The sequence below is a fragment of the Lepisma saccharinum genome, chromosome 1, assembly GCF_977018435.1.
Source record: "Lepisma saccharinum chromosome 1, izLepSacc3.1, whole genome shotgun sequence".
Classification (NCBI taxonomy): Eukaryota; Metazoa; Arthropoda; class Insecta; order Zygentoma; family Lepismatidae; genus Lepisma; species Lepisma saccharinum.
In genome coordinates, this window is record NC_139229.1 from 8,060,680 (window position 1) to 8,087,840 (window position 27,161).

The following is a 27,161-nucleotide window of genomic DNA, read 5'->3' on the forward strand; positions in this document are numbered from 1 at the left end:
TGATTACTATAGAAATCTGGACATAACAATGAGTCAAAGATGTTTTGAAAAGGCAGCGTTGTTATGAATGAATGATTTGATTTATTTTGCTTCGCGTTTCTGCCACTTTTGGCTAACTGCGAAGATGAAGATGAATGGCAATAAGATGAAATAGATGAAGGAATAATCACAAACACATATGGACAGGACAAACACGTTCCATAGAGGATTATACTGTCCATAGGTCTAGACGCCAGTGCCTTGTTAGTTTGCAAAATGCAGTCCAGGATGAGTGGAAGTGAGGTTGATGGTTGGGTGTCTTGAGAAAGGGTCATCCCTTACACCCCACAGTGTTGTTATATATTGCGTTGAATTCAATAAATGAAGATTTTTTATATAAAAAAATATTTATTTATTGAGAAAATTCCAGATACAACACAGGTGGCCATTTTACACTGAAATTGCCAACAATGAAAACGCAATAATAAAAATAATTAAAAGTAACAAAATAACACAAACAGAATAGCAAATTGACAAAAAAATAAGCAACAGATGGCACTATTTGATATTATTTACAAACATTTCTTCTAATAAAAGACTGAAAGGCAAACTCGGAGGAAAATATATCGATTCTTGATGGGAGGTCATTGTATTGTGTGACAAGTCTCTGAAAGAGGGATCTTTTTTGAATTTGTAGTCTAGGTTTCTTTGTATAAAATAAAACATACTCACCTTTATAAAATGCCATTGTCGTCATTGTTTGCAACGGCTCATTTGGGTTCTTATAGCCTATAATAAATAGAACATGACGCCAACCTGCCTTCCCGATGGCGCAGTGGTAGCGTCGTCGCCTTGTTATCAAGGGGTCCCGGGTTCGATTCCCGGTGGAGGGATATAGTGGTTCGGATCCCACTTTAAACTGTAGGTCCAGTCCCGATTAGCCTGACTGTGTATAAAGTGGACTTAAAACTACAAATCAATCCAATCCAATGACGCCAACCTCTGTGGCGAAATGGTTAACGCAGCGCGCTAAGACGCTAGGAGTCCAGGGTTCGATTCATCACCAAGGCAAGGGTGTTCTTTGTGAGTGTCCCTTAATTAATTTTATCACGTCATTATCCATCCTCATCGTCGCGATTTGCCAAAAGTGGAAGAATAGTGATGCTGAATAACAAAAATCAAATCAAATGAAACATGGAATTTTATTTCCTAGCATATCCTATATAGACCAAGGTAATACAAGATGCACTATACACAAGGTTGGTCTATTCGGCATATTTTAGGAACTGGATTGAATGGCATGACTTCGAGAAGGTTGATTTGCTGAATAATGTTATGAGAGTTTTGTAACATGAGGTTAGTGGTTTACCGTAATCCGTTTTACTGTACTATCTAGTTTCTGTTCTTCAAAAAAAATGAATCGGCCTCCCCGATTCCGCACTGGTAGCGTCGTTGCTTGTAATCTAGGGGTCACGGGTTCGATACCCGGTGGAGCCACATAGTGGTTCGGATCCCACTATAAACTGTAGGCCCAGTCCCTATTAGCCTTGCTGTGCACAAAGTGGACTTAAAACAAAACCAAATAAAAAAAAATGAATCTTTTCAAAGCCACAGCCAAATTGTGCGGTTCACTGTACATATTGAGAGAGTACGATACAAATATAATAATGATGTTTAAAACTTTGTTGTCACGACTTTTCTTTGTAGGGCCACAAATTTTTCTTCTTCTCGGATTTAGTGGCGACGAAGACAGAGGTTCGAAACCTGATAGAAAATGGACGTATAATGTGTCTGTCCGATCCTCTATTTCTTATTCGTCGCGATTAACTGATGAGGGATTTATTAACTGAAGACTTCCAAAAGTCACCCTCGCTTCTGCACTCCGGTAATAACGGCAATATTACAGGCCAATGAGGATCTGTCGTCTAGACTCACAGCCAGTATAATCCTCGGCGGGACTTCTGTGCTGTAAATCAAGTAGGCGATGACCCTTGACATCGGATTTTGTTCATTTTAGGCACTCAAAGAATATGAAACTGAGTTGCCACCAAAGATGGAGTTCTAATTAGTGTAACATAGCATCCAATGGAGTGTTCAAGGCCTAAATACTAGGTGTGGCTTGACAGCAAATGGTGTAACAATACACTAAACAACGCCAATTCTGTATGAACACCAAAAGTAATGTTCTGTTGCCATCACTTTTGATGACAACTTAGTGGCATATTTTTTTAGAGCTGGTTTGCATTCTATTTTTATGAAACTACTTCCAGGATTTGAGATTTAAAAAAAAAAAACACGTTTACGATAACACTGTATTTTCAGATGCGTATATCTCGGGAAGTTAAAACCTGGAAACATGAAACTTGTCGTATTGATTGATTAAGTTGGTGTTTTAAGTCCACTTTGTGCACAGTAAGGCTAATCGGGACTGCACCTACAGTTTAAAGTGGGATCCAAACCACTATGTGCCTTCACCGGTTATCGAACCCGGGACCCCCTTGAAACCTCTCTTATTTTCAAGATACGTAGTCAATAATACTACATATTACTTCGTAGGATTGTAGTCAGGATTTCTTCTGGTTGTGCTCAACTTCCAATTAGAAAAACGTGTTTGAAAATTGTTAAGGCATAACAAGTACCTGCGGCCCAAGCTCTTTTTGTCTTATCGCGATTTCATCATTGCTACGAATGAAATTTTAACATGGTTCGATTTCAATTTATTTCTGTTAACACATACTACGGAGTTTTAACGATTTTAACATTTTGTTCAATATAGGCTTTCGTAGTTAGGTTTGGTTCTCTTAGCATTAAAATAAAAATTCATTCTACTAAGGTTCGGATTTACTGCTACATTAATTCCCACTACTCTACGATATTTACATAGCGTCGTAGCCTTGTAATCAGGGGGTCCCGGGTTCGATATCCGGTGGATGCACATAGTGCTTGGGATCCCACTTTAAACTGTAGGTCCAATCCCGATTAGCCTTACTGCATAAAGTGGACTTAAAACACCAAATCAATTAATTAATGTACGATACTTACAGTCGCAGGTCAATGGAAAATACGTACATTGTCCATCCATGGGAAGTGCGCATGTTTGCGTAAGGTATTTTTTAAGTTTGTTTTCAACATAAATCATCAACATAAACATATTTCATATTTTAGATAAGTGACAAGCGATCAGAGATGTTTCAAATATGTGAGAAATATTAAGTGCAGCTAAGAGCGAGGCAATCGTCGTCGTCCTCCCCTCTCCCCCAATGTTCAACCTCCTCTAAAACTAAGGGATTTCTCTTCCCAAACTAACATTAAATCATCCGTGAATACAAGAATTGGCGATTTACCAGCCCTGGACACGACGTCTAAAACTAACAGTAAAGCTGTAATGTGAAACCAATCTTGTCTTTCTTTTTGTCCTTTATCAAAAAGAATAAAAATTAGTAAACTAAACTTAAGGAGAGAATGAGAACTTATTAGTCTCTTGCTTCTATATCAAGCGATCGACTTCAGTACAGTGATATTCCGACGTGACTTTGCTTTCGATATAATATACTATCGGAAAATTATTTCTAAAAAAAAATGCAATGTTCTAACGCTTGGCGTAGAAGGAAATTCAAACACATCACTACACTTTCCAGAATGTAAGTGCCATGAACTTTCGTTCAAAGAAAATTATTTCCTTTTTGCGTCCCCTGTGCATCCAAAACACGCCTTTTGAATCCCAGTTATCCAGGTCTGGACAAACAAAAGTCTAAAATTGGAAAGGAAAAGTGGGTTTAGCCCAGGTATTTGAATTTCAAGGAATATGCGATGTATTATGTCTGAGACACGTCCACCACTCTCGTAGGCGATGACTGTTTTGACAGCGGGAGGTCTCTGAAGAGAGAGATGTCCACAATATACCAGGTGCCTCGTTAGCTACCGGAACCTCATTGGGATTATTGTAGGAACAAAGCCTGGTAGACTTCGAAGGATCTCCTATGGGGATAATTTCAAGTTACCTTTGATTTGCAAGATACTTGACCGCGAGTCTTATCTGCGTAAGGATCTTTGTGTCACGTACTTGCTGTTCACGGAAACATGAGTACAGGTTCACTTCACAAATGCACAACAATTTTGTTGACCGAACCTTTGAAAGGGAACTTATTTTCGTTTTGACCGCCCTTCTAGCGACTCAAAAACAATGATATCGGCCAGTATCGGTGCAAAAATGTCAACCGATACCGATACCCATAGTATCGGCCGATACCGATACCGATACATTGGTATGTGTATTTTACCTCACCCAAAAGTGCATCATTTCCAGTTTATACACGTTAGTGTGTTATTGTAGTCAACGTATGTGAATTGACACGTTTCGGGTTCTGCGTGTATTTGTATGACATGAATTTGCATTTCGCATACTTTAAAGTTTGTTAATAATAGTAACAATTGTTATTATCACTGAGGACGAACGCCTAGATGCTGCAATGGATGACATCAACTGACATTCCTCCTAAGAGCCAATGAGTGTAAGGGGTGACCCTTCCACGTAGTACACCCTGTACTGCATTTTGCAGACTAACGAGGATCTGGCGTCTGGACGTATGGCCAGTATAATCTTCGCAGGACTGTGTGTGTGTTGTCCTGTGTTTTGTCCTTGTTTGTGCTTAGCCTCAGCTTTTAACCAAAGTCAGAATATTTTAAGATTTTTAGATATACGGTATTACAGTTATTTTAGTTATGGTAAGGGGCTGGACCCCATATAACGTGACGGGTGCAAAATCACCTAAGTGCTGACGCACCCAAACTTTAAATTCAAATTCAAAATCTTAAGAGCAAAAAAAAAAGAAAAAAAAATCCGTACACTGTTTCTAATATGCATTTTTATAAATCGCATTTCCAATATCTGTTTTTATTGGAAGATTTGTGACCCTTTTCAAAACAATTTTCCTCCTATACTCTGTCCCGGTATCTCTGGAGCAAGGCCACACTTAGAGGCGGAGAAGGAGGGGAAATCGAGTGAGCAGAGCGAAGCAGTACACGCTGCTGCGAAGGCTGGTAACTGCAGTCGCTTCTGCCTCCACGCAATCCCGTTCCCTCTTACGTGTTCATTGGTGGAGCCGTCTCACGTCACTACTTGCGCAGAGACTTGATTTCGTTTGCTCGCTCCAGAGATAGTCGGGACAGAGTATAGTGGAGGCCCTTTTTCAGATGGAACCTCCCTCCCCCCAAATCCGAACTTGAGGACAGCTAGATTTTTAAAAGAACACAAGCAAATACATTTTCTTTGAACTAATACAAATAAAACAAGAAAATTAGGGATTGTTTTTTTTTATTATTTCCGTCCAATATAACAGATCACCGATTATGTGTATACAGTTAGAAAACTGTTGATACTTTCTACTGCCCGCTGATGTAAACTGAAGGCACTTGGACTGACTGGATGGTGGCGAAGCGAAAGCTTACTAGCTGTATGCACACTCTAGTGGCAATGCCGGGAACTGACTCGACGAACAGGAAAAAATGAGAGAACAAATATGGCGGCTGGGACGCTCTTCTGATCCAGCAGTGCAACCATCGTCTCAAATCCCGGCAAATGTCACAATTGAGCTACTTACATTACAGACGGAGGCACTTAGAAATATACATATACAGAGCCGTTTAAATGAGAATGTTACGATTATTCTTTAAAAATATCAGTTTCTTGTACACAGAATATACATTTTTCAACAGATGGTGTTTTAGCAACTTTATACAAAGTAACTTGTTTAAGCCGCCGGTTCGTCCGCGAATGGACCAGCGACCATTTTCTTCAGGAAAGCTGAAAGACAAAAAACATTATCAGAACATTTCGCATGCATTTAGAATATCACAGCATAAAAATGCACATTTCCACTATGACATGAAATACGTTTTAAATCCATTCACTTTACTGATAATGGCACAAAAATGAGATGTGCAAAATATCTCGGCGATATTTATTTTGGTTAAAAAAAGAATCGCTTTCAAACATTCACGTCCTAAGTCACTAAGCTAGGAACGTCCTCTGATTGACCTGACGTCATCCATTAGGCAGGCGTGCAGTGCAAAAATGTGTGATCCATTTCTTGCATTTACTGTCTAGTAACTACTGTGGCAACAGTTAATAGCTGAACACGAGAAAAGTTTCTTGTTCATTGCCAATACATAGGTTCCGACTGGCAAGAAAGTAATGTTACAATAATGCATTTTCTGGAATTACTATGAAATAATGTTCGAGTGAAAATGTCCATTATCAACAGTGGAGATTATACGTGGAATCGGTACAGCATAACATTTAAATTATATCCGCTGGTATTTTTTGGTCACAGAAATGAACACAACTAAACATTTTGTCTTAAAATGAATCCTCAAATATTTATTTATTTCAACGGTAAGGTTAAAGTAGAACCTTTCTTGTTGTGTGATTACGTCACATAAACATGTGAATTCCTGTTTCCATTCTCTGTCTATCTTTAAGATTTCTATTAATAATATGATCATTGCACCGAAAATATGGACAATATGTTCATTTGATAACGGTTTAGGTGAAGAAAACTATTTGAATACAATAACTATGTCAGCTAGGATGGTACCTTTTGGTACCAAGATTAGAACACTCACTTTTAAAATGTAATCTTCATTCACCTACATTTCTGTGAATTCATTTTTTTTTTAGAAAACGTTCTTGTGAGATAGTATTTCGCAAAGGGGTTATGCAGTATTTACAATATGTGCAGACACAAGGAAATGTGAGTTGAAAATTTGACGTGGACTTCTCATTTCGATGAATCCACTTATCTTACAAGGATCATGGAACATGGCACAAAGTGCTACGCTGAAGTATATGTATGACTGAAAACAGGGCCTTTTTCTCCCCCACGTGTCAATATCTAATGCAATATCAGCAGAGGAATCCAATGCCGTAGATTTTTTGTAGGGAGAGAAAAGCAAGCCACCCCAAACAAAAACTTTGTTAGAATTTAAAAATCTGAAGCTGCTGAGACGAATCTGGTTTTCACCTAACATTCTCTTTCATGGCGTCCTTCGGAACGCCCGTGCTTGGATGATATGCAATGCTCAAAATAATTATATGGCTTGCATTTCTTGTCTGTGTAGATTTGTTGGCCATTGAAATTAGGTTCAGCTTTCCAAATTAAGAGGATGTCCCGTAAGTCTTGACCCATAGGAGTTTTTAGCATGATGGTGTCCCTCCGCATTACGTGCTGACAGTGCAACATTACCTTAACACACAGTTCTCCCCACATTGGACTGTACGCCAAGGATGAAAGAAGTGGCCTCCAAGGAGCCAAGATCTCACTCCGTTCGATTTTTATTTGTGCCCACCTGAAAGCCGTTGTGTACGAGGTCAAAATTTAGAGTATTCTCGGTCTTAAAGAACGCGCTGTGAAGACGTATTAGCAATTTTCGGCTACTGTTATCCATAAAGTGTTGCAGGAGGGAACATTTCGTCTTCAACTGTGTCTGCAATGCAATGGCGGAGACTTTGAACAAATTCTGCACGTGTTTTTCTCCAATGGCTCATCCTATATACTTCTGTACTGATTGCACAACAATAACATTATACTCTTGAGTAGAATGAATAGTCATATGATCTATATTAATTACATTTGCGTTAATTTATCCAAGCTTTACAAGATTATCAGGACATATGCATGTTTGTAAATTGAAATTATTCCTAGTAACTTTTTTTGTTATTTAAATACTTAGTGAGTAACTTTGTTAGCGTTTAATATACAAGAGAAGAAAGAAAATGAAGATAGATATTAAATTTTAAAATGTCAGTGCGTTCATGAAGGAAATTAGTTAAGTTCTCGATATGTATTTGCAAAGGTTCCGAGTATCTAAGGGAAAACGCGGAGATAAATGTTTTTCGTAATTTCGAACCGAAGGAATGTTAATGGTGTTCAGAAAAGACATTTATCCGTGAGATGCAATGACGTACGAATACGTACATCATTTCTCAAATTAAATGGGATTCATCTACGGAGCAAAACAATGACTTTCACAACTTTGAAAGTGAAGTATACGAGAATTAACTATGTAAAATGACGCGATAGTCTCAAAATAAAATAACACGTAAGTACATATAAAATGCCTTGTATTACAAGTAGACTGCTGTGTTCCATATAGAAATAATGTCCGTATTGTTATGTGAACGTTGTAATGAACATTTCGAAGAATTAGTAGCTTTCTTCATTTCTTTTATTATGACTGTTGTTTTTAGAAATAAGAGTAAAAACACATATCACAACCACAATATTCTGTTGTATTATGACAAAAGATTAGCTGCTTATTCATAAAATAACGACGTAAAGAGTCAGAAATATAATACAGAAGAATAACAATTATTTAGTTCTTAATTCAGAATCGTCAGCATGATACGTATTCTATTATTATTATAGTTCGTTCAGAACATAAGAATGTGAAGATATAGTTTATAGAAGAGTAACAATTATTTAATTGTTAATCGGCATTGTTTTCTGTACTTTCATTTTGCGAATATGTTATGAAAATCGTGCCAACCTTACAGATTATTATACATTACATATATTTTGCAGCAATAAGCAATTACAAATACTTAAGCAATACTTTGAAACACATAAATTTTATATTGCAGTTATTTCGATATAATATCAAGAGCAAGCAAATTTGCTAATGTAGCTACATAAGCCCGCAGTGCTGGCATATGTATATATTATCTACTATATGTTTACAACGAAAAAGATTTCAGCTTCAGGGACAACCTTTCTAAGAACAAGTACCTTCAGTGTACATAAGTAATTCCTTATTCCACCACTCGTGTCGCTAGTGAACGACTTGCATTACTGCCTAGGCGTATGACGTATCAATACTTGACCTATCCGATTGCAAAGTTCTTTGACCGCTTTCCCTGGCTAACATTAAGATTTCAAGCTACCAGTTACTAGCGCCAAAGTGGCCACTCAAAGAAACAACTATTAGCGAGGTATCACAGTAATCCTAGAAAGGTCGTTCCTGCATAAAGATATTTGGGTTAAGAGTATGCGATGTAGAAAGACGAATAGATAATTAGCTATACTTAGCTTTAATGGCGTAGCAATTAGTGACAAGTTGCAGAAGAATAAACAGCAGTATAAAGCAGCTGCACATTGACAGTTTTTTTCTAGAAAAACATACTTACTTAAAGTATTTACTTATCTCCAACTGGACCAGCCATGAGACTTTTCAGAAATGCTGAAAAATTTCAGATTATGTGAATACAAAATAGAAGAGCAATTCGAATTTCAACTGTACAATACTGGATTTGATCTCACTACTTAAACACTTTCTTCTCGCGTCGATGTTTTATTTAATCATGTATGTGTATAAACAAACTGACGCAATAAATGCTTGGTTGTTACTACTTGAAAAGTATTACTTTGAAAATTACAATATTTAATGTTTGAATGCTGATGCTTGTATGTTAGTAGCATTATCGAACTATGAAAATTCTAATGAATCGTCGAAATCTTGAAATATATTCGTTGCGTAAAATATAGAGCGTTTGACTGACAATAATCCCTTTGGCTTAGTTTAGCTTATGAAGAAGCGGTTCTAATTGATATAGGCCTAGTTTGGCATTCAGATAGGCAAAATTTAATGAGCTGTTCCAAGAACCAAATGCTGATAAAAATTATATATGTAAAATACAGAGGAATTCACAATCCATGATGTAGGAAGTGAAAAATGGGTCAAAATATATATATTCATATATATTTAATACATATGAATATATAAAATTAATATTGCCTTATGATAATGGGAATCTCCTGGGATTGTTCGTGTTGTTCTCACTTTGATGCCTGAAATCTAAAAACAAACGAAATTACATTTTTTTATAAAAGAAGAATCTAATGTAAAGTACCTGAACCCAATATGCCCTAGTACCCAATATGGCCTATTTGCCGTTTCCATGTAATTACATGGTTAATTCAACAGACGATTGTAGTATGTTATTTAGACTGTCCGAATGATTGTACCTGTTGGCTGTACCTATAGTACAATAATTTTAGATGAGCGAAATAGCTGGACCTCGTCATTGCGTTCTACGTGTATAAAATGTAAGTTATTACTTACTACATCTTCCAAGTCACGGGTGTTATATCTCTAGTACATATTATGATAACTCATAATTTGTACTTGACAACAATGCACTTAGTTTAGACTTTAATGTAAAGTACTGTTATAACGAAGGGAAAAAGAACACTATATAAAGTAGACTCAATATGGTCTAAATGGAATATATAGTGAAGGACATGCGCAAATGTGACATTTGTTAGTCTTATGTTCAAGTAGAGTATGTGGGACTCACTTAGGATGATAATGAACCTTTCGCTTGCCCAGACTGAGATGTGTAATCCATATTCTTCTTGGTAACAAATTGTGACATGTAATTTCCTCGTTTATTGGTTTGTAAACAGTGTTATTCTTTGTGCAAATCTCATGTCATTATGTAAATAAAATTTAAGTGCATCAATATACTTATCAACTTATAAAAACAACATTCTGGCATTTTCTTTACAATTTCTGTTGCATTTTTAGGTGAAAGAATATAATATATAACTAGGCCATATTGGATACATACGTACCCAATATGGCCTAGACTAGATGTAACTTTTTAATAAAATCTTCCCCGAACGTATGTTATTATTTGGAATTGGCTCAGATTGTCAGTAAACGTTCAGAGGTGTTCCCTCTTTGGAATCACTTAGTTTTATCTTTCTGGCTTTGTACACCATTAGAAACACTCGCAAACTTTAGGTAGGCCATATTAGTTCAGGTACCTTATGTTCCGAATTTGTTTATACTGAAGGAATATGAAACATCTAAAACTTTTCCATCATGATTCATCCATAACTATAGATCTGATTGTCAAGAAGTGGTAATACTACACTTATTCTGTAAACTGTTTATGGAGTTCGTAGACACTTACGTTCATATGGAACGAAACCCTCTTCATCCTCAGCGGGCAGGCAGTCCTTGAAGATAGCATCAACCTCAGCGTCATTCAGTCTGTCACCTGTTTTATAAGCAAATGTTTTATAAGCACTTCACATGGCAATTTAGATTAATACTTATAATAATCATTATAAGGAAATGCAGGGAATAATTAAGGGCGTAAACATAGCTACCAGTCGACACGAAGTTCAATGCTGGGGAACCTTCCGCTGTTGCCAGATCAACAATCACGACTGGATTTACTTGGAGACTAGACAATGTCTGTGCTTGTCTTTAAAGCCATGTTTGTAATATACGTGAGACATGAATGGTAATGGTGTTATTGGCAAAATAAAGGATGGACAGAGTTTCCCTTATCGGTTTACGTTTGGAGAATGCAATACTACAGGCCATTCGGTTTAGCTTTTGCTCTGACCTTCAGCTGCGCAGAAGCCTGCCGTCAGCGCGACGATGCGAGAGTTCCACTGAGAGCAGAGTTGCTAACTGCCCTAACAATATTACCTATATCCATAATCTGACTCCAGAGCATATTGGTAGGTGTGTTCGATACTTACTGCATTTATATATATATTAAGAAAGCGACAGTTTGAGAAGGTGATAGTTCAAGGAAAAGAATAACAGAGGATTCTTTTTGTCGGTGAGATCCCCATTGATTGAGCCCCTCGGCGAAAGAGGCATCCTCCCTCTCCACCGCTTCCTCTCGGGGGGGGGGGGCAAATCGTGTTACCACGAGTAAGGTTATTGTTGACCTGTGTTTTGTTTAACAAAAGCTGAGGTGAAACTGGAATGAATATTGGAGAAAGTAAAGTGATTCATTGTCAGAGTAGAGACATTTTCTTACAAGTGCAGAAGCCTGTTTCCGCATCTACTGATATGTCAGTAAGTACTTTGAAACGAAAATAATCGCTACAAAGTAACTGGGAAGGGATTAGTAACGCCTAACAAACCATGCAAAATAAAGAAATTTAAAAGTGATGTGGACGAATTTGACAAGACAGTGTGCTACTTTAGATTCGTAAGTATTTATTTTTATGACACAGCAGCGTATAGCCTTTGCCAGTTTCATGTCTAGTAGAATTGTAACTTCCGCGTATTGCAACACTGCTCCTATGAGTCACATGACGTCTTCTGCAGACGACAAACATTTCCCGCTTTGCCCATGCCAGCGCTCAGGCTAAACCGAACGTTGCGACATCGTGTTTGGGTAGTAGCAATTTTAAGGACTGAGAGGCGGGGGAATATCCGGCAACAGAGCTTCTGTCGTCTGCTTCTATTTAAATCAAATGGGGTAACGCTTACTACAGGGGAACGTGTGGAACCGAAGCACGGAATTTCCGGCTAAAAGTCCGCTGGTTATCTTGAGGGTTATGGGCCACTGAGACGCCGGAAGCGAAACTGTTTCGTTCTGTTGCTGCGCTTCCGGCGTCTCAGTGCGGTTCAAGCTTTATCCTTGTCCGTGGTGCCTTTCTCATAAATGACATCATCGCACTTCTACCCAGCACCATCATTTCGTAGCCCCTTGTGTAGACACATGAGAACCATAGGCATGCGCATACTCTCTGATTAAGGGGGGGGGGGGCAAAAGTCTTGATGAAAGTTCAGTCGGGAAAGAAAAACCTCATTTTATCTCACTGTTTAATGGTGCTCTTGGCCATCTGGAAGAAGTAATGCAAGAAAGACGTGAAAACTAATTCCATCTTCAGTATCCTTTTGTCATGTTACTCTTAGATTCTACTAGTCTTGCATTCTTTTACCTCAATGTTTACCCTGCTAGAATTGTTTTCCGTCCAAGGTTGGGGAGGGGCAATGGGGCCAATATTGCCCCCTCCTTGTGGTTGCGCCACTGCACCCCGTTCCCCCGTAGTTGCTTTGAACTGTAATCGCTTGAAAATGCTTGATTTTCTCTAAGGGTATAATGTTTAATACAGGCGATACGATTCCTTTATACTAAATTTCTAGGTGAAAGTATAATAATGTAGGGACATGGACGTCTAGAAACCTCTTTCTAGGGGGGCAAGGATGGTCACACCACCCCCTTAGAAATCGAATGTTACCCTAAAAGTATATATTTAACATGTATAATTTGATTTCAGTCATAGTAATTTAAATTAATGCGATAATTTCACATTCAAGTTGTGTTTTTTGAGGGGCAACACGCCTCATGGAAAATTACCTTGCTTGTACCTCCGTGAAAAAAATCTGCAGACGTTCATGATTAGGGGGAGCAATTGCCCCCCCCTTGCCCCCCCCCGTGCGCACGCCTATGATGAGAACACTATGGAAACTAAAGACTAAGAGAGAGAAAGGGAGTAAGGGAAAGAAAGATAGGAAAAGAAAACAGAGAATTAAGGATATCAGAGAAGTAAAGAGAAAGAGAGTGAGAGAAAAATATGAGGATAGAGAAACAGATCTTAGGAAATCAGAGAGAGGGATAGATAGCAAGAGAAAGAGAGGGATAGACAAAGCTCAGAATTAAGGAAATTAGAGAGAGTGTTAAGAATTACAGAAACACTGCATTGCATGATGTGTATTTGATTGGTGCTGCCACCTGGTAGCTGAGTGTAGGACTGATGACTGTTGGTGAGTAGTATGTGTGAACCACGGAGTATTCTGTGTGAGCAGTCTCAACTGCAAGGACGTTGGCTTTTTCTTGTTCATTATTTTTTCTTTTGTAATGCTGTTTGTACGCTAACCACAATATACGCTTCAAATTTTTTGGACAATTTTCATCAAATAAATTTAACAGAGAGAAAAAAGAAAGAGAGGAAGAAAGCACGAGAAACAGAGAGAGAGAGAGAGAGAGAGAGAGAGAGAGAGAGAGAGAGAGAGAGAGAGAGAGAGAGAGAGAGAATGGAAGATAATTAGAGTGAGATATAACAGAAAATAAAAGAAATATAGTTTTGGCAAATGTAGAATAGCGAATTTTATGGTGTTTTTTTTACACATGTAAATGTACGAATTCTGCTTACGCAAACACAGGCAATGCAAGCGGAAAGTGAAATTCTCAATTCATTTTCTTCCTTTAAAGGCTTCAATTCAGAAAAAAAAATGCATAGGCGAGGTCAACGAATTAAATGCTAAAGTAACCTAGTTACAATGACAAATTTTAAAATTAACTCTGCAACATTTAAAATTACTCTTCATTGGAGTTATATACGTCACTTACCCAGGGACAACAATGTGTGGGACAGCTCAGCAGTCATCATTGTTCCGTTCTCAGCCTTGTCGTACAATTTCAGACACTCCATGAAGTCCTCAAAGCAGCCGGTGTCCTTCTCCTTCTTAACCTGGGCGAAGATGGGCAAAAACTCCTCCAACTTCAGTTTCTTCTCGTCTGGAAAGAAATACATTTCATGTGTAGAATGGTTCAAGTGACTAGTTTCATAAACTTATTTGCTCTATGGCAGTGGTTCTCAAACTGTGGTACGCACACCAAAGGTCGCCCGCAGGATTTTTTCACAGGGTGGCAGAGTCATAGAAACTTTTATTATTATTTCTATTATTTTTTTTTTACTATTGCTATTATTACTACTACTTTACAAATCTGAAAATTCAAATTGAATTGAGCACATCGCGCTACGACACCAGGGGTCCCGGGTTGGAATCCCTACCTGGGCATGGATGTTTGTGAGTGTCCATTCATCAATTTCATCATGTCACCACTCATCCCCATCTTCGCAAATTATCCAAAAGTGGCACAAAAAGCGACGTAAAGTAAAGCAAATCAACCAATGAAATTGAATTGAAAATACTTTGAAGTTGTATACAAGTTCAGACTCGAGTCTACTATTTAGATAGAAATTGAATTCGTCTTGCTGCCTTTCAATAAACATATATTACAGTAAAACCTCATCAATCCGGACCCCCGATAACCTGACTTTGCTTAATCCGGACATAAAAAAAAAAAAGCAGAATGCAAGGTTTTAAATGGGGCTAGAAGCCAACAAGAGAAGTTCCTAAAGAAAAGGCAGTCAACCACTGATGAAATTCTGTTTCCCGCAGACTTTGTACTGTACTGTAGCCTATAATGTATTTAGGCCCATGCCCTTTCAATACACCATAATAAACGTGTTTTGTTGCTATAAACGGAGTTTTAATGCTCTTTCTACTGTTATTTTAGCTTATTTAAGTTAATCCGGACTTTCGTTAAACCGGCCAACTTATCCCCTCCATTAGTCCGGATCAACGAGGTTTTACTGTACTTTGTTGATTAACAGTTCTTTGTCCTTTTTGTACTTATTCACAATGCACAGATATCAATCAGAGTCACAGACTATTTAATCTACTGTCCTTCATGGTACTCCAGGTTTTTACGTGCCGAAGAGTACTGTGAAATAGTAGTAGTAGTAGTAGTAATAATAATAATAATAATAATAATAATAATAATAATACTAATAATAATAATAATAATAGTTGTTACTGTAAATCACAGAAAATAATTTTTTTGTTATAAAATATCACTACAATTTCATTATTCGAATTATATAAACTATTTCCTGAAATCTCAGGGGGAAGGGGGCAAGTGTCTGGTGAGAAATTTTTTGTGTGTAAGGCGAAACAGGATAAGACGAAATGGGATGTCCCGTTTCGCCTTAGAAAGTTCGTGTCACATAAATCACGCAGAATTGTATTGGGGGAGGTGAACACGCAATAAGGCGAAACGGGCCGTATCCATTCGGAGAAAACCTATGGTGAAGGTACATTAGACGTTTAATTACGACTAAAGCGTACAATGAGAAAATGTCTGAGAACCGCTGCTCTGTAGAAAGAAAAGTGAAGAAAAAGTCAAGAATTTTGGATTTGTTATTTTGGTAGACATACTGTGCAATATGATCTTGTGATGATGTACAAGATTGTAGGAGCTATTGGATTATTTTATAATTTTATATTCAATTTTGTAATTTTGTATCACCTATTTTGACATAATGATGTATCTAGTTGTCAAATCGTGCTAATCACTTAAATAATAATAATAATAATAATAATAATAATAATAATAATAATAATAATAATAATAATAATAATAATAATAATAATTAACAGTTCGATAGTAGTACACATTCATTCTTTACCCCACTAAAATTAGAATATTTGAGTCTATTTTTCTTCTGCAATGTAAGAATGATCCTTGCTATTGCTTTAACATTTCAAATTTATCACTTTCTCATTTTGATTTTTTTTTAAAATTAAATTTGCTGATCTTTATTTGGCATTTTCCCCATTTCTTTGCAAATTGGGACATTTTTATGTCCTGGTGGGAAAACTATGTACCCTCACTCTCCCGGACGTTTAGCAACCTTACTAACTACTAGTGTTGCCCACGAGACGAGACTTTGGCCTGTCTCGTCTCGTGGAAATGTTGTGAAATGCTGTCTCGTCTCGAAAATATTAGTTTTTCTCGGGACACATGATCAATCTCGTCTCGTCTCGAATTTTTAAAAGCCTGTTCCGTCTCGTCCCGTGGGCAACACTACTAACTACATATTATTCTGAGAAATTATAAATGACTTACTCTTCCTCTTGACTCCTCCCACCTTCTCAATGACTGCGTTGGTGGGGTTGAGGTTGAGGGCCCTCAACATGTCGGGCAGGTAGATTGCGTCGACGATGCCACCGCCATCAGCATCATAAATGCCGAAGGTCAGCTCCGCCCCTAGAATTAACAAATAATAAATTTTGAGGACAGACTCGTACCCAGAATTTTTTGAGGGAGGGGCCAGACCTGTATGGGGTGATCTTTCCACGTAGGACACCCAATTGTCAACCTGACTTCAACGTGGTACACCCTGGACTACATTTTGCAGACTAACGAGGCTCTGCCGTCTGTGTTTTGTCCATATGTGTGCTGAGTGCCCCTTTACACCCTCAGCATTTTACCAAAGTCAGAATGTTTTAATATTTTAGTAAACGACATTACAGTTAATTTAGGTAAGATAAGGGGCTGGACCCCTTATAACATGACGGGTGCAAAAATAGTCTTTAAGTGCTGACGCACCCAAAATTCAAATTCAAATTCCTGTCAAATATATATATATACCGTGCGTCCATTTCGATCTGCAGCCGAGAGAACGGGAGAAGCGTTGCGGGCGGCGCTGACGGAGATGCCGACATTTGCGGCCTGTAATGCCCGCTTATTTTTATAGACATATGCAGACATTTATATAAATATTGCAAAACGAGCACTAACCTGTGTTATAACACGCAAAAGTTCTTCTGTAATTCATCCAAGTTCTGCTCTTATATACACAAATAAATACGCTATAGAAACGATGTTAAGAGCCACAGATAATAAAGCATTTTAATCATAGTTTTGACCAGTAACGTCCTGCTTAAGTTTATATCCTTGAAAGAGTTTTGTGGCCATGGGAATCGTTTGGTGGTTTCGAATGTGCAACACTGTAACAGGATTACACTGCAGACGAAACCGATAAAAGTGAATGGTTTTCGTGAGCTTCCTTGCAATCCGAAATATCCGAGCTCGAGTATTTTGTTCCTTCGCGACTACATGAAGACAGAGTTGTAAATATAGTGGCGAGCAATGTAAACCAAGAGCGTGTTAATTTCGTACTGTGCGCAAGAGTGTTATTCTTGGTTACTTGCAGTTACTTGTTTGTGTTATTGTAGTGTGTATGTGTGACGTGTCAGTGAGACGATTGGAATGCCAGCCGCAAGATTCACGTTAGAACAAAGATTTTTTATGTATGACACGTACGTGAAAACAAACTCGTGTCGAGACGTGTGTAGGTAATTTGTACAGAAATTCCCATGCGTTTCAACTCCACACAGAGATACGGTTAGACATCTTGTCCTTAAGTTACGAGAAACTGTATCGTTAAATTTTAAAACACCTAAGCAAGAACGACGGATTCTAACCGAAGCAAAACTCGATGATATTGGTGCAGCGTTAGAACGTTCTCCAAACAAACCTCTACGCCGTGTTTCACAAGAGGTGGGCGTGTCAAAATCATCGGCACATACAGTCACTAAGCTACTAAAATTAAAACCATACTCTTATAACACAGGTTAGTGCTCGTTTTGCAATATTTATATAAATGTCTGCATATGTCCATAAAAATAAGCGGGCATTTCAGGCCGCAAATGTCGGCATCTTCGTCAGCGCCGCCCGCCACGCTTCTCCCGATCTCTCGGCTGCAGATCGAAATGGACGCACGGTATATATATATATACACACACACACATACATATATACGTATATATATATATATATATACACACACACACACATACATATATACGTGTGTATATATATATGGGAGACCGGGGGATTCGCGAACACTTGGGTAATGACGAACAGCAGGTTTTCGGCTTTTATTCCTTGTTAAGAGTGATCCAATTGGTGTTGCCACCTAGCACCTGTCACTGATAATGTGTTAAGCTGCTTGCGTCGCCATTGTTCTGTGAGACGTAGAAGCTAGAGGGCAAAAACTGTTTTCGTCCACATTGCTTGTAATGTAGAAAATGTGTTTACCTCGAGGTATGTGCAGAATGGTATAAGTATTATTTTTTATTGTCGCTTACTGTTGTAGGCTGTACATCTATTTTGACAATTTTAATCGCACTGCTATGTTTGTAAATGAAATACAGTGCACATGGTGATAATGGCAACAAGATGGCGCAGAAAGGGGTAATGGCGAACAGATGTTCGGCATTACCCCAGTCAGTTAGTTTATATTTTTATGATTTTGGTTTGAACAATCGCAACAAATAAATCAGAATCATGTCATCTTGCGTCTATATTAGACTTGGACTCTTGATTTTTGTGTTCTGAGGTCTCCAGATCGAATCTGCAAGTCAACACTTTGGGGATTTCTTGCTGTATGTTATTGAATTACGTTTTTTATACTGTTTTCTTGACAGAAACATATTGCAAAACGAAATTTCTAACTGCAGCAACACTTTAAATTTCAGATGAGTACCCCACCAAGAAAGACTTCGAAAGCAATTTGTCTTTATCATAGTTATATTTCATAAGGGACAATGGCGAACACGGTGTTCGGCACTACCCCAAAATTCAGGGCAATGGCGAACATGGTAGATGTGTATTTTTCATAGTTTTTTGTGTACAGCAAATAGTTTTGTAGTTCTTGTCTTAATTTGGAAGAGAACGTATCAAGATTTCTTTAGAATCCATGAAGTTACAAAATATGCTTCCCAATAAGTGTTAAGCTTAAGTGTTCAGCAATACACCTGTCTCCCCTATATATATATATATATATATATATATATATATATATATATATATATATATATATATATATATGTGTGTGTGTGTGTATGTATGGATGGATGGATGGATGTATGAATGCTTCCCCGATGGCGAAGTGGTATTTGTATTTGTATTTTGTATTTTGTATTTATTTACATTTTCCTTGTGCGAGCTGTACGCTGTACGCACTACATTAATTTTACATTACACACACTTTCTCTTCCCTCAAAGTCATGTATTAATATTGTACCTTCTTTACGTTAGTATACAAATAACTCTTAGCAGTTGATCAGATACAAAAGAAAAAATTAAACATAATTAGTATATTTTAACAATCGAAATATTGCACATGCAAATAAAGTTGTGTGACCGGTTCATTCGGCCTCCTGTCTGGAGACTTACTTGAATTTGAATTTCTTTGTTGAATAATGTGAAAAACAAAACAGAACAGAACAAAACAAAACACATATACATTGCACACTGCTAGACCAACAGTACACGTATTACACGCTCGGTTCACTTTGTGCGGTTTCTTCGTTCTTATCGCTGTCCGCTAACGCCTTTCCTCGTCGCTCCCTCACTTCCCACAAATATCTCCCCACTCGTTGCACTATCTCACTTATGATTCCTCTTCTGTCTTCTACCACTTCCATTATTTCCCTCTCTGTTACGTTCTCAACCCACTTGTCTCGTAAATCACGCGTAGAGGGGCAGGCAGAGAGCAGATGCTCGCCCGTCTCTCCCTCCCCGCACAAAGAGCATATAGTTTCCCCTGCTTCATTCTTAATTTTTACTTGTTTCCAACCCCCCAGTCTGAACCATGCTATCCCTCCCCTTTCTTTTTTGCCTACCAAGTTTATGTATCTTGCTTTCCCCCAATCCCTTGATTTCAAATGATCACTTAGTGAAGTCTTCGTCTGACAGTCGGCTAGTATTTCTTGTCTGTCTATGTCCATAAGTCTCCCTCTAATTTGATTTTCAACTGATGTATCTACCCTCCCTCCTGCTTCCCAAACCCACCCCATCCCAATAGAGTTCAACATGTTTTTTATATCCCTCGCCCAGTTCCGTGTATTTTCTTCTCTTACTTGCATTATCAGACATTGACCCTTAAGTGTCGTGTTACCCTCCCTTGCTAGCTGAAGCCAATACTTTAAAGTTCTCATCCTAGCTTGTACTGTCTCTTTGCTTAGACCTAATTCTTTAAGTACCCCACAATTGGCAGTACTTCTACTTACACGACCTCGCCTTGTAATCAAGGGGTCCCGTGTTCGATACCCGGTGGAGGAACATAGTGGTTCGGATCCCACTTTAAACTGTAGGTCCAGTCCCGATTAGCCTTACTGTGCATAAAGTGGACTTATAACACCAAATCAATCAATGTATGTATGTATATATACTATGTATATACGTATATATATTAAAGTGTTAGATTTTATATAATTCTGTCGCTTTCAGACACAAAGACTGTCACACGGCGAATAACTTGATGTATTTTGTTTACATTCACTTTTCATAAGCATTTGAATGGTACCGGTTCCGCAGATTAACAGTGTTTTCAAACTTCTTTTAATTTTCTTTTACCATCACCACTGAACAGCAATGATACATAATTCTATGTTTAGACAATAATATATATTTGTGAATTAAATGTTGCGTATTAGAAATGATTATTAAAATAAAGAACATATCTAAATGTCTAAATGTGAGTTAGCAAAGAAATATACATTTTTGCAACACGAATGCAATTAAAAGAAAAAGGTCGGGACAGGTATTAAGAAGAATGGACTGTCTTGATTAATCGGGACGTCTGGTAGCCTCGCGTTAATGGTTATGAAATAAAACTCCCAATATTGCAGACTTCTGGAGCCTGCCTCTCTACACAACAAACATTCATTTATGCAAGGACAAAATTGGAATTTTTACAAATTTATAAAAATGGTCGGTTATTTTTGTAGCTCTATATAGGTTCACTTTCACAATTCGAGAGGGTGGACCATAGCCCCTCCCCTAGGTACGGGCCTGGTTGAGGGCGAACTGATTTGAATAGGCACAACAGACGTACAGCTTTAAATTTCGTGTTAGGAATGTTTATAAGGAAGAAGCTCGTATAGAACGGTGAATTACATCTCCAAATTGATAAACGTTACCATGTTCTTCCACAATGTTTTACGTAATAAGAGGTTGATGGACCCCGCTAATTATAATTAGGTCTTGGAAGTTGATGAACTAAAAATTTCAAAGAAATGTCCCACATAATGACCTTAAAATTATTTCTAAATTACCTAAAATGTGAAAACATGACCTGAAAATAATTTTCACTTTTATAAAAGCTTTTTTTCATAAATTACAAGAGAATAGTTGAGTAATTCGATAAAACCAGTTGTTTGGTTGTTTAAACTACCAAAGCAAACGGAAAGAATGGATTTAATTGACAATGTAGTTTCTTTATTACTTCAAAGTTACATAGAATATACCGGAAGGGTTTTTCTGTATCAGTCATTCACCTCCTTACAGGGTGATCTTGCACGATTCAGTAGTCCGAAAATACAGTTATGTTTCGTGTGCATCAGATTATAATTTATTTTATGTTGTGACTAATTTTACTTCAAAACCACAGATTAAAGCCAGCAAGGGTACCTCAGTGTAGGCTTCGCCCAAGGTATTTTAAGAAAAGAAAATATTACCAATATTCATTATTTAACCAATTACCAAAGATTTCAGTTAAAAATAATATTGAACTCTTTCATTGACCATATTTTTGATTAACGGCATACTTGCTAAAAATACATTGTTATGAAATTGAAATATGTAAGTTAGGCTAGCAAATAGGTTTAAAATTTTAGTAAAAGGAAGGAGCACAAAGAAAGGACACAAATGATTACGAGATGCAATAAATTGCATCTGACTGCTGAATGATGTGAGAGAGTATTTAGTTTCATTGCACAGAAATTGTAAGATAAATGTTGCTTAACTATCAGTAGAATAGTGAGTTTAATGTCGCAAATGTAGTCTGGGTGTCTCACCCGTGACAGTGGAATGCCCACATTAAATAAATAAATGGCAGTAAATAGTTATATTCCGCCGATTCTCTGACAAAAGTTTCATTTATTTCAATGCCTTACTACAACCCATCGGACTAGGTTCGAAAATGAAATGCGCATTTAAGTGTTCCTATCACGTTGCAAATCTTCCTTAACCCCTCCCTCCCCTTAACTTTCGTATTGGACCTAACCGATTTTCGTGTCTTGACCTAATTCGTTCCCGAGGGCGAACGAACACTCGACTTGCTTTCCCAGGTCTGAAATAATCGGGCGCTATGTTTAGACGAAGCTGTGCCCGCCGCATCGCCTTATATGCTGTGGTTATATTTAGGATGTAAAAGAACTGCGCCAGGACGGCTCACAAGTAGGAACATCACCGGTGACTGGTTCTCGTTTTCGGAACCTTATTGCAAAAAATTCTTTCCCATATATTACAATAAACGCTGCACCATATTCAGCGACTATCCCCATATATAACCATAAAAGCGGGGTTATGTCTATTTTGTAGTAGTCTGTGCATGCATTACCATATTTTCAATGATCTGACTCTTTTATATATGTAGAAGAGTTTGGAGTAAAAGAGGGAAGTGGGTTAATAACCCCCCATTGTGTGTAATTGGACAGACACAACAAACAAACAAACAAACAAATTGTACTTACTCTCCACGTCCCTTGCGCTAAGATCGTGAGACTGGAAAAAAGAAAGAATAATGGCCGTTAGTATAATACTATCAATATGTGAACATGAAAATATGTCGCATAAAATATATTTTTTCACCCCTTTATACTTGGAAACAAGGTTTTGCCACAAATAAACCTACCAATAACAACAAGAGGCGGTAAATTATTCCTAACTCAGTTATGAACATTTTTGAATTGACAATTTCGAATTTATTCCAATATTGCTAGAAGAACACTATAAGAGAAAAAAACGTTAGGTAACCTCTTCGTTAATCTAAATTGTCGTGTGCTGTATGTTTTATGAATTTGAGTACCTTTTAATTTGAAAAGCTAAGTAACTTTCTCATACCTAATTTCGTCAATACAGAGCCCAAGACAACCTCACCAATGAACAAATTAAATATGTGCGTGTTCGTGTCTGAATTATTAAATTAATATTGATTTTTCTATTTTTACAATAACATTTCAAAATTATTGCCGTCAGAAATAACAACGTTTTAAAGTAATACTATAGAAAACAGACATTTCATTACCTAATTGTGTGAATCTAGATATCTTTACTACATACGTATCTACGCATTATTCATTATACTAGTCACGGAACTCATACTATATCTATTTGATTTTTTTATACCGTATTAACCACGTGGCATTTAAAAATGGTGTTAAAAATAGCCAAAAATGAATTTGAAGCGAACCAGGACCTCAGCATTCACTTTTAAGATTTCCGCAAGAAACGGGGCTTATGTCGTCAAAATCACTGCAGTTCATTGAAAATAATTTATTTTTAGAAAATTCAAGTTGTATTATTTTAAAATATAATATGGTTCGTATATACAGAAATACAGATTAAGAATTTTCTGTATGAATTTAAATAAGGAAATTTCTTCCGTATATACAGTTTCAGAAATTTGCATTTTCAAAAAGGACTGGTTGAGATGATGGTAGGCCAAATATGGCACTTTGTACTTTTTTGAAAGAGATTCTGAAAGACGTCCTGGACTAAATGTTGCATCAAGTTTCATTTTTTTAATGTATTGCGAAGGAATAAGGAAACTTGAGTTGAAGTCCCAGGCAAAGGTCTGAATCATTCAATCCTCAGAGTTGAATCAAACAAAAATTATAGCTCTTAGGGTTCATTGAAGGATATCATTCTCGTGTCATTGGAATTATGCCTTCTGGTAGTATTTACATTAAATTAGCAAGAATAAAACCCACCTACTGCGAAATTTTTTCTTGACAGCCTGAGAAGTTACTGAGAGGAAACTAAAGACATGCCGAAGTAGAGATCACATGTAGTTATCTGCGCATAACGATATTTTGTTTCTTTCCCGTGATCTCTCTATGCACTTCGGCATCCCGATGGCGCAGTGGTTTCAAGGGGTCCCGGGTTCGTTTCCCGATGGAGGCACATGGCACAGTTGTTTGCATCCCACTTTAAACTTTAGGACCGGGACCGATTAGCCTTTCTGTGCATAAAGTGGACTTAAAACAATAATTCAATCAAGCTTTATGCACTTAGCAATTTTCCCCCAAGCTTTAGTATCGGCCGACGCAAAGACATTGTTATATAGAACTTTTAGCCCAATAAAAGTATCAGAATTAATTCTTTTTTGGTTTGCAGAAGTGATGCATTTAAGTTTATATCTTTGCATTTATATTTGTTATGACGAATATTTAAGGATAAATAACTTCGTAGATAATATTTACAAAATAAGGAGTGGTTTGAAGGAAATTCAGTTAAATAACGGTGGTTGCATAGCTAATTTGGATTGGACCTACAGTTTTGCTATGACTTTCATCACAGGTAGAAGCTTATCATTTCACCACAATATCTACTATGTAAATTCCTTTAAATAAGTTATTATCACATCCCTGAGGAAATTTGGGTGATGCGGAAGGGGCAACTCCTTCGCTGGGTATATAAAATCCGACCTCAGTTCAACATTTTATGTTTACGATATCTACAAGTATTTACACATCATCATTTCAAGCAAGAAACCTCGTCAAGGGCTCTTGTTTGTTTTAGCCCCAAATTGTTTTGCTACATTTTTGTTATTTTTATGTATCCCGGACACTAGTCTAGTGTGATCTTGTGGACAGGCGATGAAAGTAATCACGAAGAAACACTAAAACCCCGATTCTCTGGCACTGTATCAAGTTACGAGTCAGTCTGTATCTGTATTTAACAAAGGAAGAAAAAAGCTGAACCATGTGTAATGTTTTCAGATTTAAATAATAAATTAGATTAACAACGTAATTTGTCTGTGATTTACATTTTAACTAAATATATAGAATGTGTCTTTAAGCGTCGAATCCGGAAGTAAAATATGGCATAAAATATTTTCTGCCAGCACATATCCAGGGGGGCTAGGGGGGATGAAACCACCCAGAAATGTTACAAATATCTAATTTAAATAGTGTATAGTGGTAATTAATTTTATTTCCTTAGCAGGATTAAACATCTTGTAAAAGAAGTTCTAATACACTGAGAAATTCATCTTTATACATTCTACCTTCTCCACTTTTTCGCCTTTATATGGCGACTGCTGATAAGGGATGAGCCCCCACCCCCCGAAATAAAATTCTGGCTACGGGTCTGTTGCCTGCACAAGTTACACTACAGCAAAATACATGTATGAAGGGAACTCTTCAAACGAGTACTGCTATCGAATGAGCACCCTATTGCATATACATTTTTCCACCAATCACATATTTAAGTGCACAATATCGAACATTGCTGCATCAGTTTGCTCACTATAGATTCCGATATCTAGAAATCATTCTCACTACAAACGAATTATTATGCACAGTAAAACGTTTCACCACACAATTTCCGAACAACGTGGAGTCACACTCAAGTTTCCAAAAATAACTCACCATTTTGAATGTTGAGTTCTCTCCTCCTGTTTAACCTGCGTAAGCCGGACCAGAAGTGGGAGACTCGATGCCTAGAAGAACGGTTTTAACGCGAGCAGAGGGCACCCGGATCGCCTTCCAAGACTAGGAGAAGAACTCGACGTCCTAACTTGGCAACATTGCCCGGGCTAAAAATGAATAAGACGAAATGAGTGGAAAGGACTCGTCGCCCTTACAAATGGTCGTTTTTTTATTTTACTTTTTTCGCCTAACGTGGGAATGAGTACAAAATATTGCAGAATATTGTGCTAATTTTAAACGTTTCCTGGTCTATAAAATTTTCAGTTTCCGTCATTTTTGTGCTGGGGAAGGAGCCTGTAGCTAGAATTGACCTCGACAGGGCTTGGGGAGTGACTTGCAAGCCCAACCAGGGAAATTTTTATTTGCAATCACATATGTAGTAGTAGTTTTTCACTATATTAATATAGGGCTTACGCTGCCGCCTTGTAATCAAGACCCACACAGTGGTTTTAAACTGTAGATTTACTTCCGACTTGCCAATCTGAGCATAAAGTGAATTTAATTATATAATATAATTTGTGGATCTCGCTTTAAGCTTTAGGTCCAGCCCCGATTACCCTATCCGCGCATGAAGTGGACTTAAATCTAGCTAACATATTACTAAACACACGTATACAAGTATTTACCAAATAGTAAAGTTATTTTAAAAAGTTAGATTTATGGAATTTAAGTGAATATGATATATATTATAAACATCGTGGAAATTGTCTCCTTATCATGAAAAAAGAAAGAAGTGGTCTGTGAGAAGGACAGTCCATGAGACTTATTTATTTATTACACAAATTTCTCAAACATATAGACCCAGAGATATAAAACTTGACGGACTTAAAGATCTTAAAGTTTAGAATAGCATTAATTATCTCGATATAATGTGTCAACCCATGCAAAACCAACAATCAATATCGGTGACTTATCGATATCTAAAAAATGGTGTTAGTTATGAGGAAAGCATATCAAAAGCCAAGTTTCGCAACTTAAAGTATTTCTAATTTGTTTATAGCAGTTACAAGAATCGAATTGAGAGTACGCACCATATATATTATTATTATTATTATTCAGTTGTTAAAACAAAAGTACATAAAGTAGAAATATACAATCTTGAATGCTTAATTGATTTATTTTAATTAACTTTTCTGCCACTTTTGGCTAATCGCGAAGATGAGGATGAAATTGATGAAGGGACACTCACAAGGAACACGCATGCCAAAGCCGGGATTCGAACCCGGGATCGCTGGCGTTGTGGCGCGATGTGATAACCACTCCGCCACAGAGGTGAGCACAACCTTGAA

The 27,161-nt window shown here is 37.3% G+C and overlaps 1 protein-coding gene across 2 annotated transcripts; it reads right to left on the reverse strand.

The window, feature by feature from the left end:
- Window positions 1-5,276: 5,276 nt before the first annotated feature.
- On the reverse strand, window positions 5,277-25,927 carry Mlc1 (Myosin light chain alkali). 2 transcript variants are annotated; one of them, XM_083128881.1, is made up of 7 exons: window positions 25,813-25,927; window positions 22,912-22,942; window positions 16,493-16,633; window positions 14,147-14,314; window positions 10,955-11,041; window positions 9,164-9,216; window positions 5,277-5,782 (listed from the first exon to the last, which is right to left on the reverse strand). In XM_083128881.1, exons 1-6 carry the CDS (start codon window positions 25,813-25,815, stop codon window positions 9,173-9,175), a joined length of 474 nt encoding a protein of 157 aa, XP_082985007.1. In that variant the 5' UTR covers window positions 25,816-25,927; the 3' UTR covers window positions 5,277-5,782; window positions 9,164-9,172. The 2 variants fall into 2 exon arrangements, with proteins under 2 accessions (XP_082985007.1, XP_082985002.1); XM_083128876.1 differs by lacking the exon at window positions 9,164-9,216.
- Window positions 25,928-27,161: the final 1,234 nt, after the last annotated feature.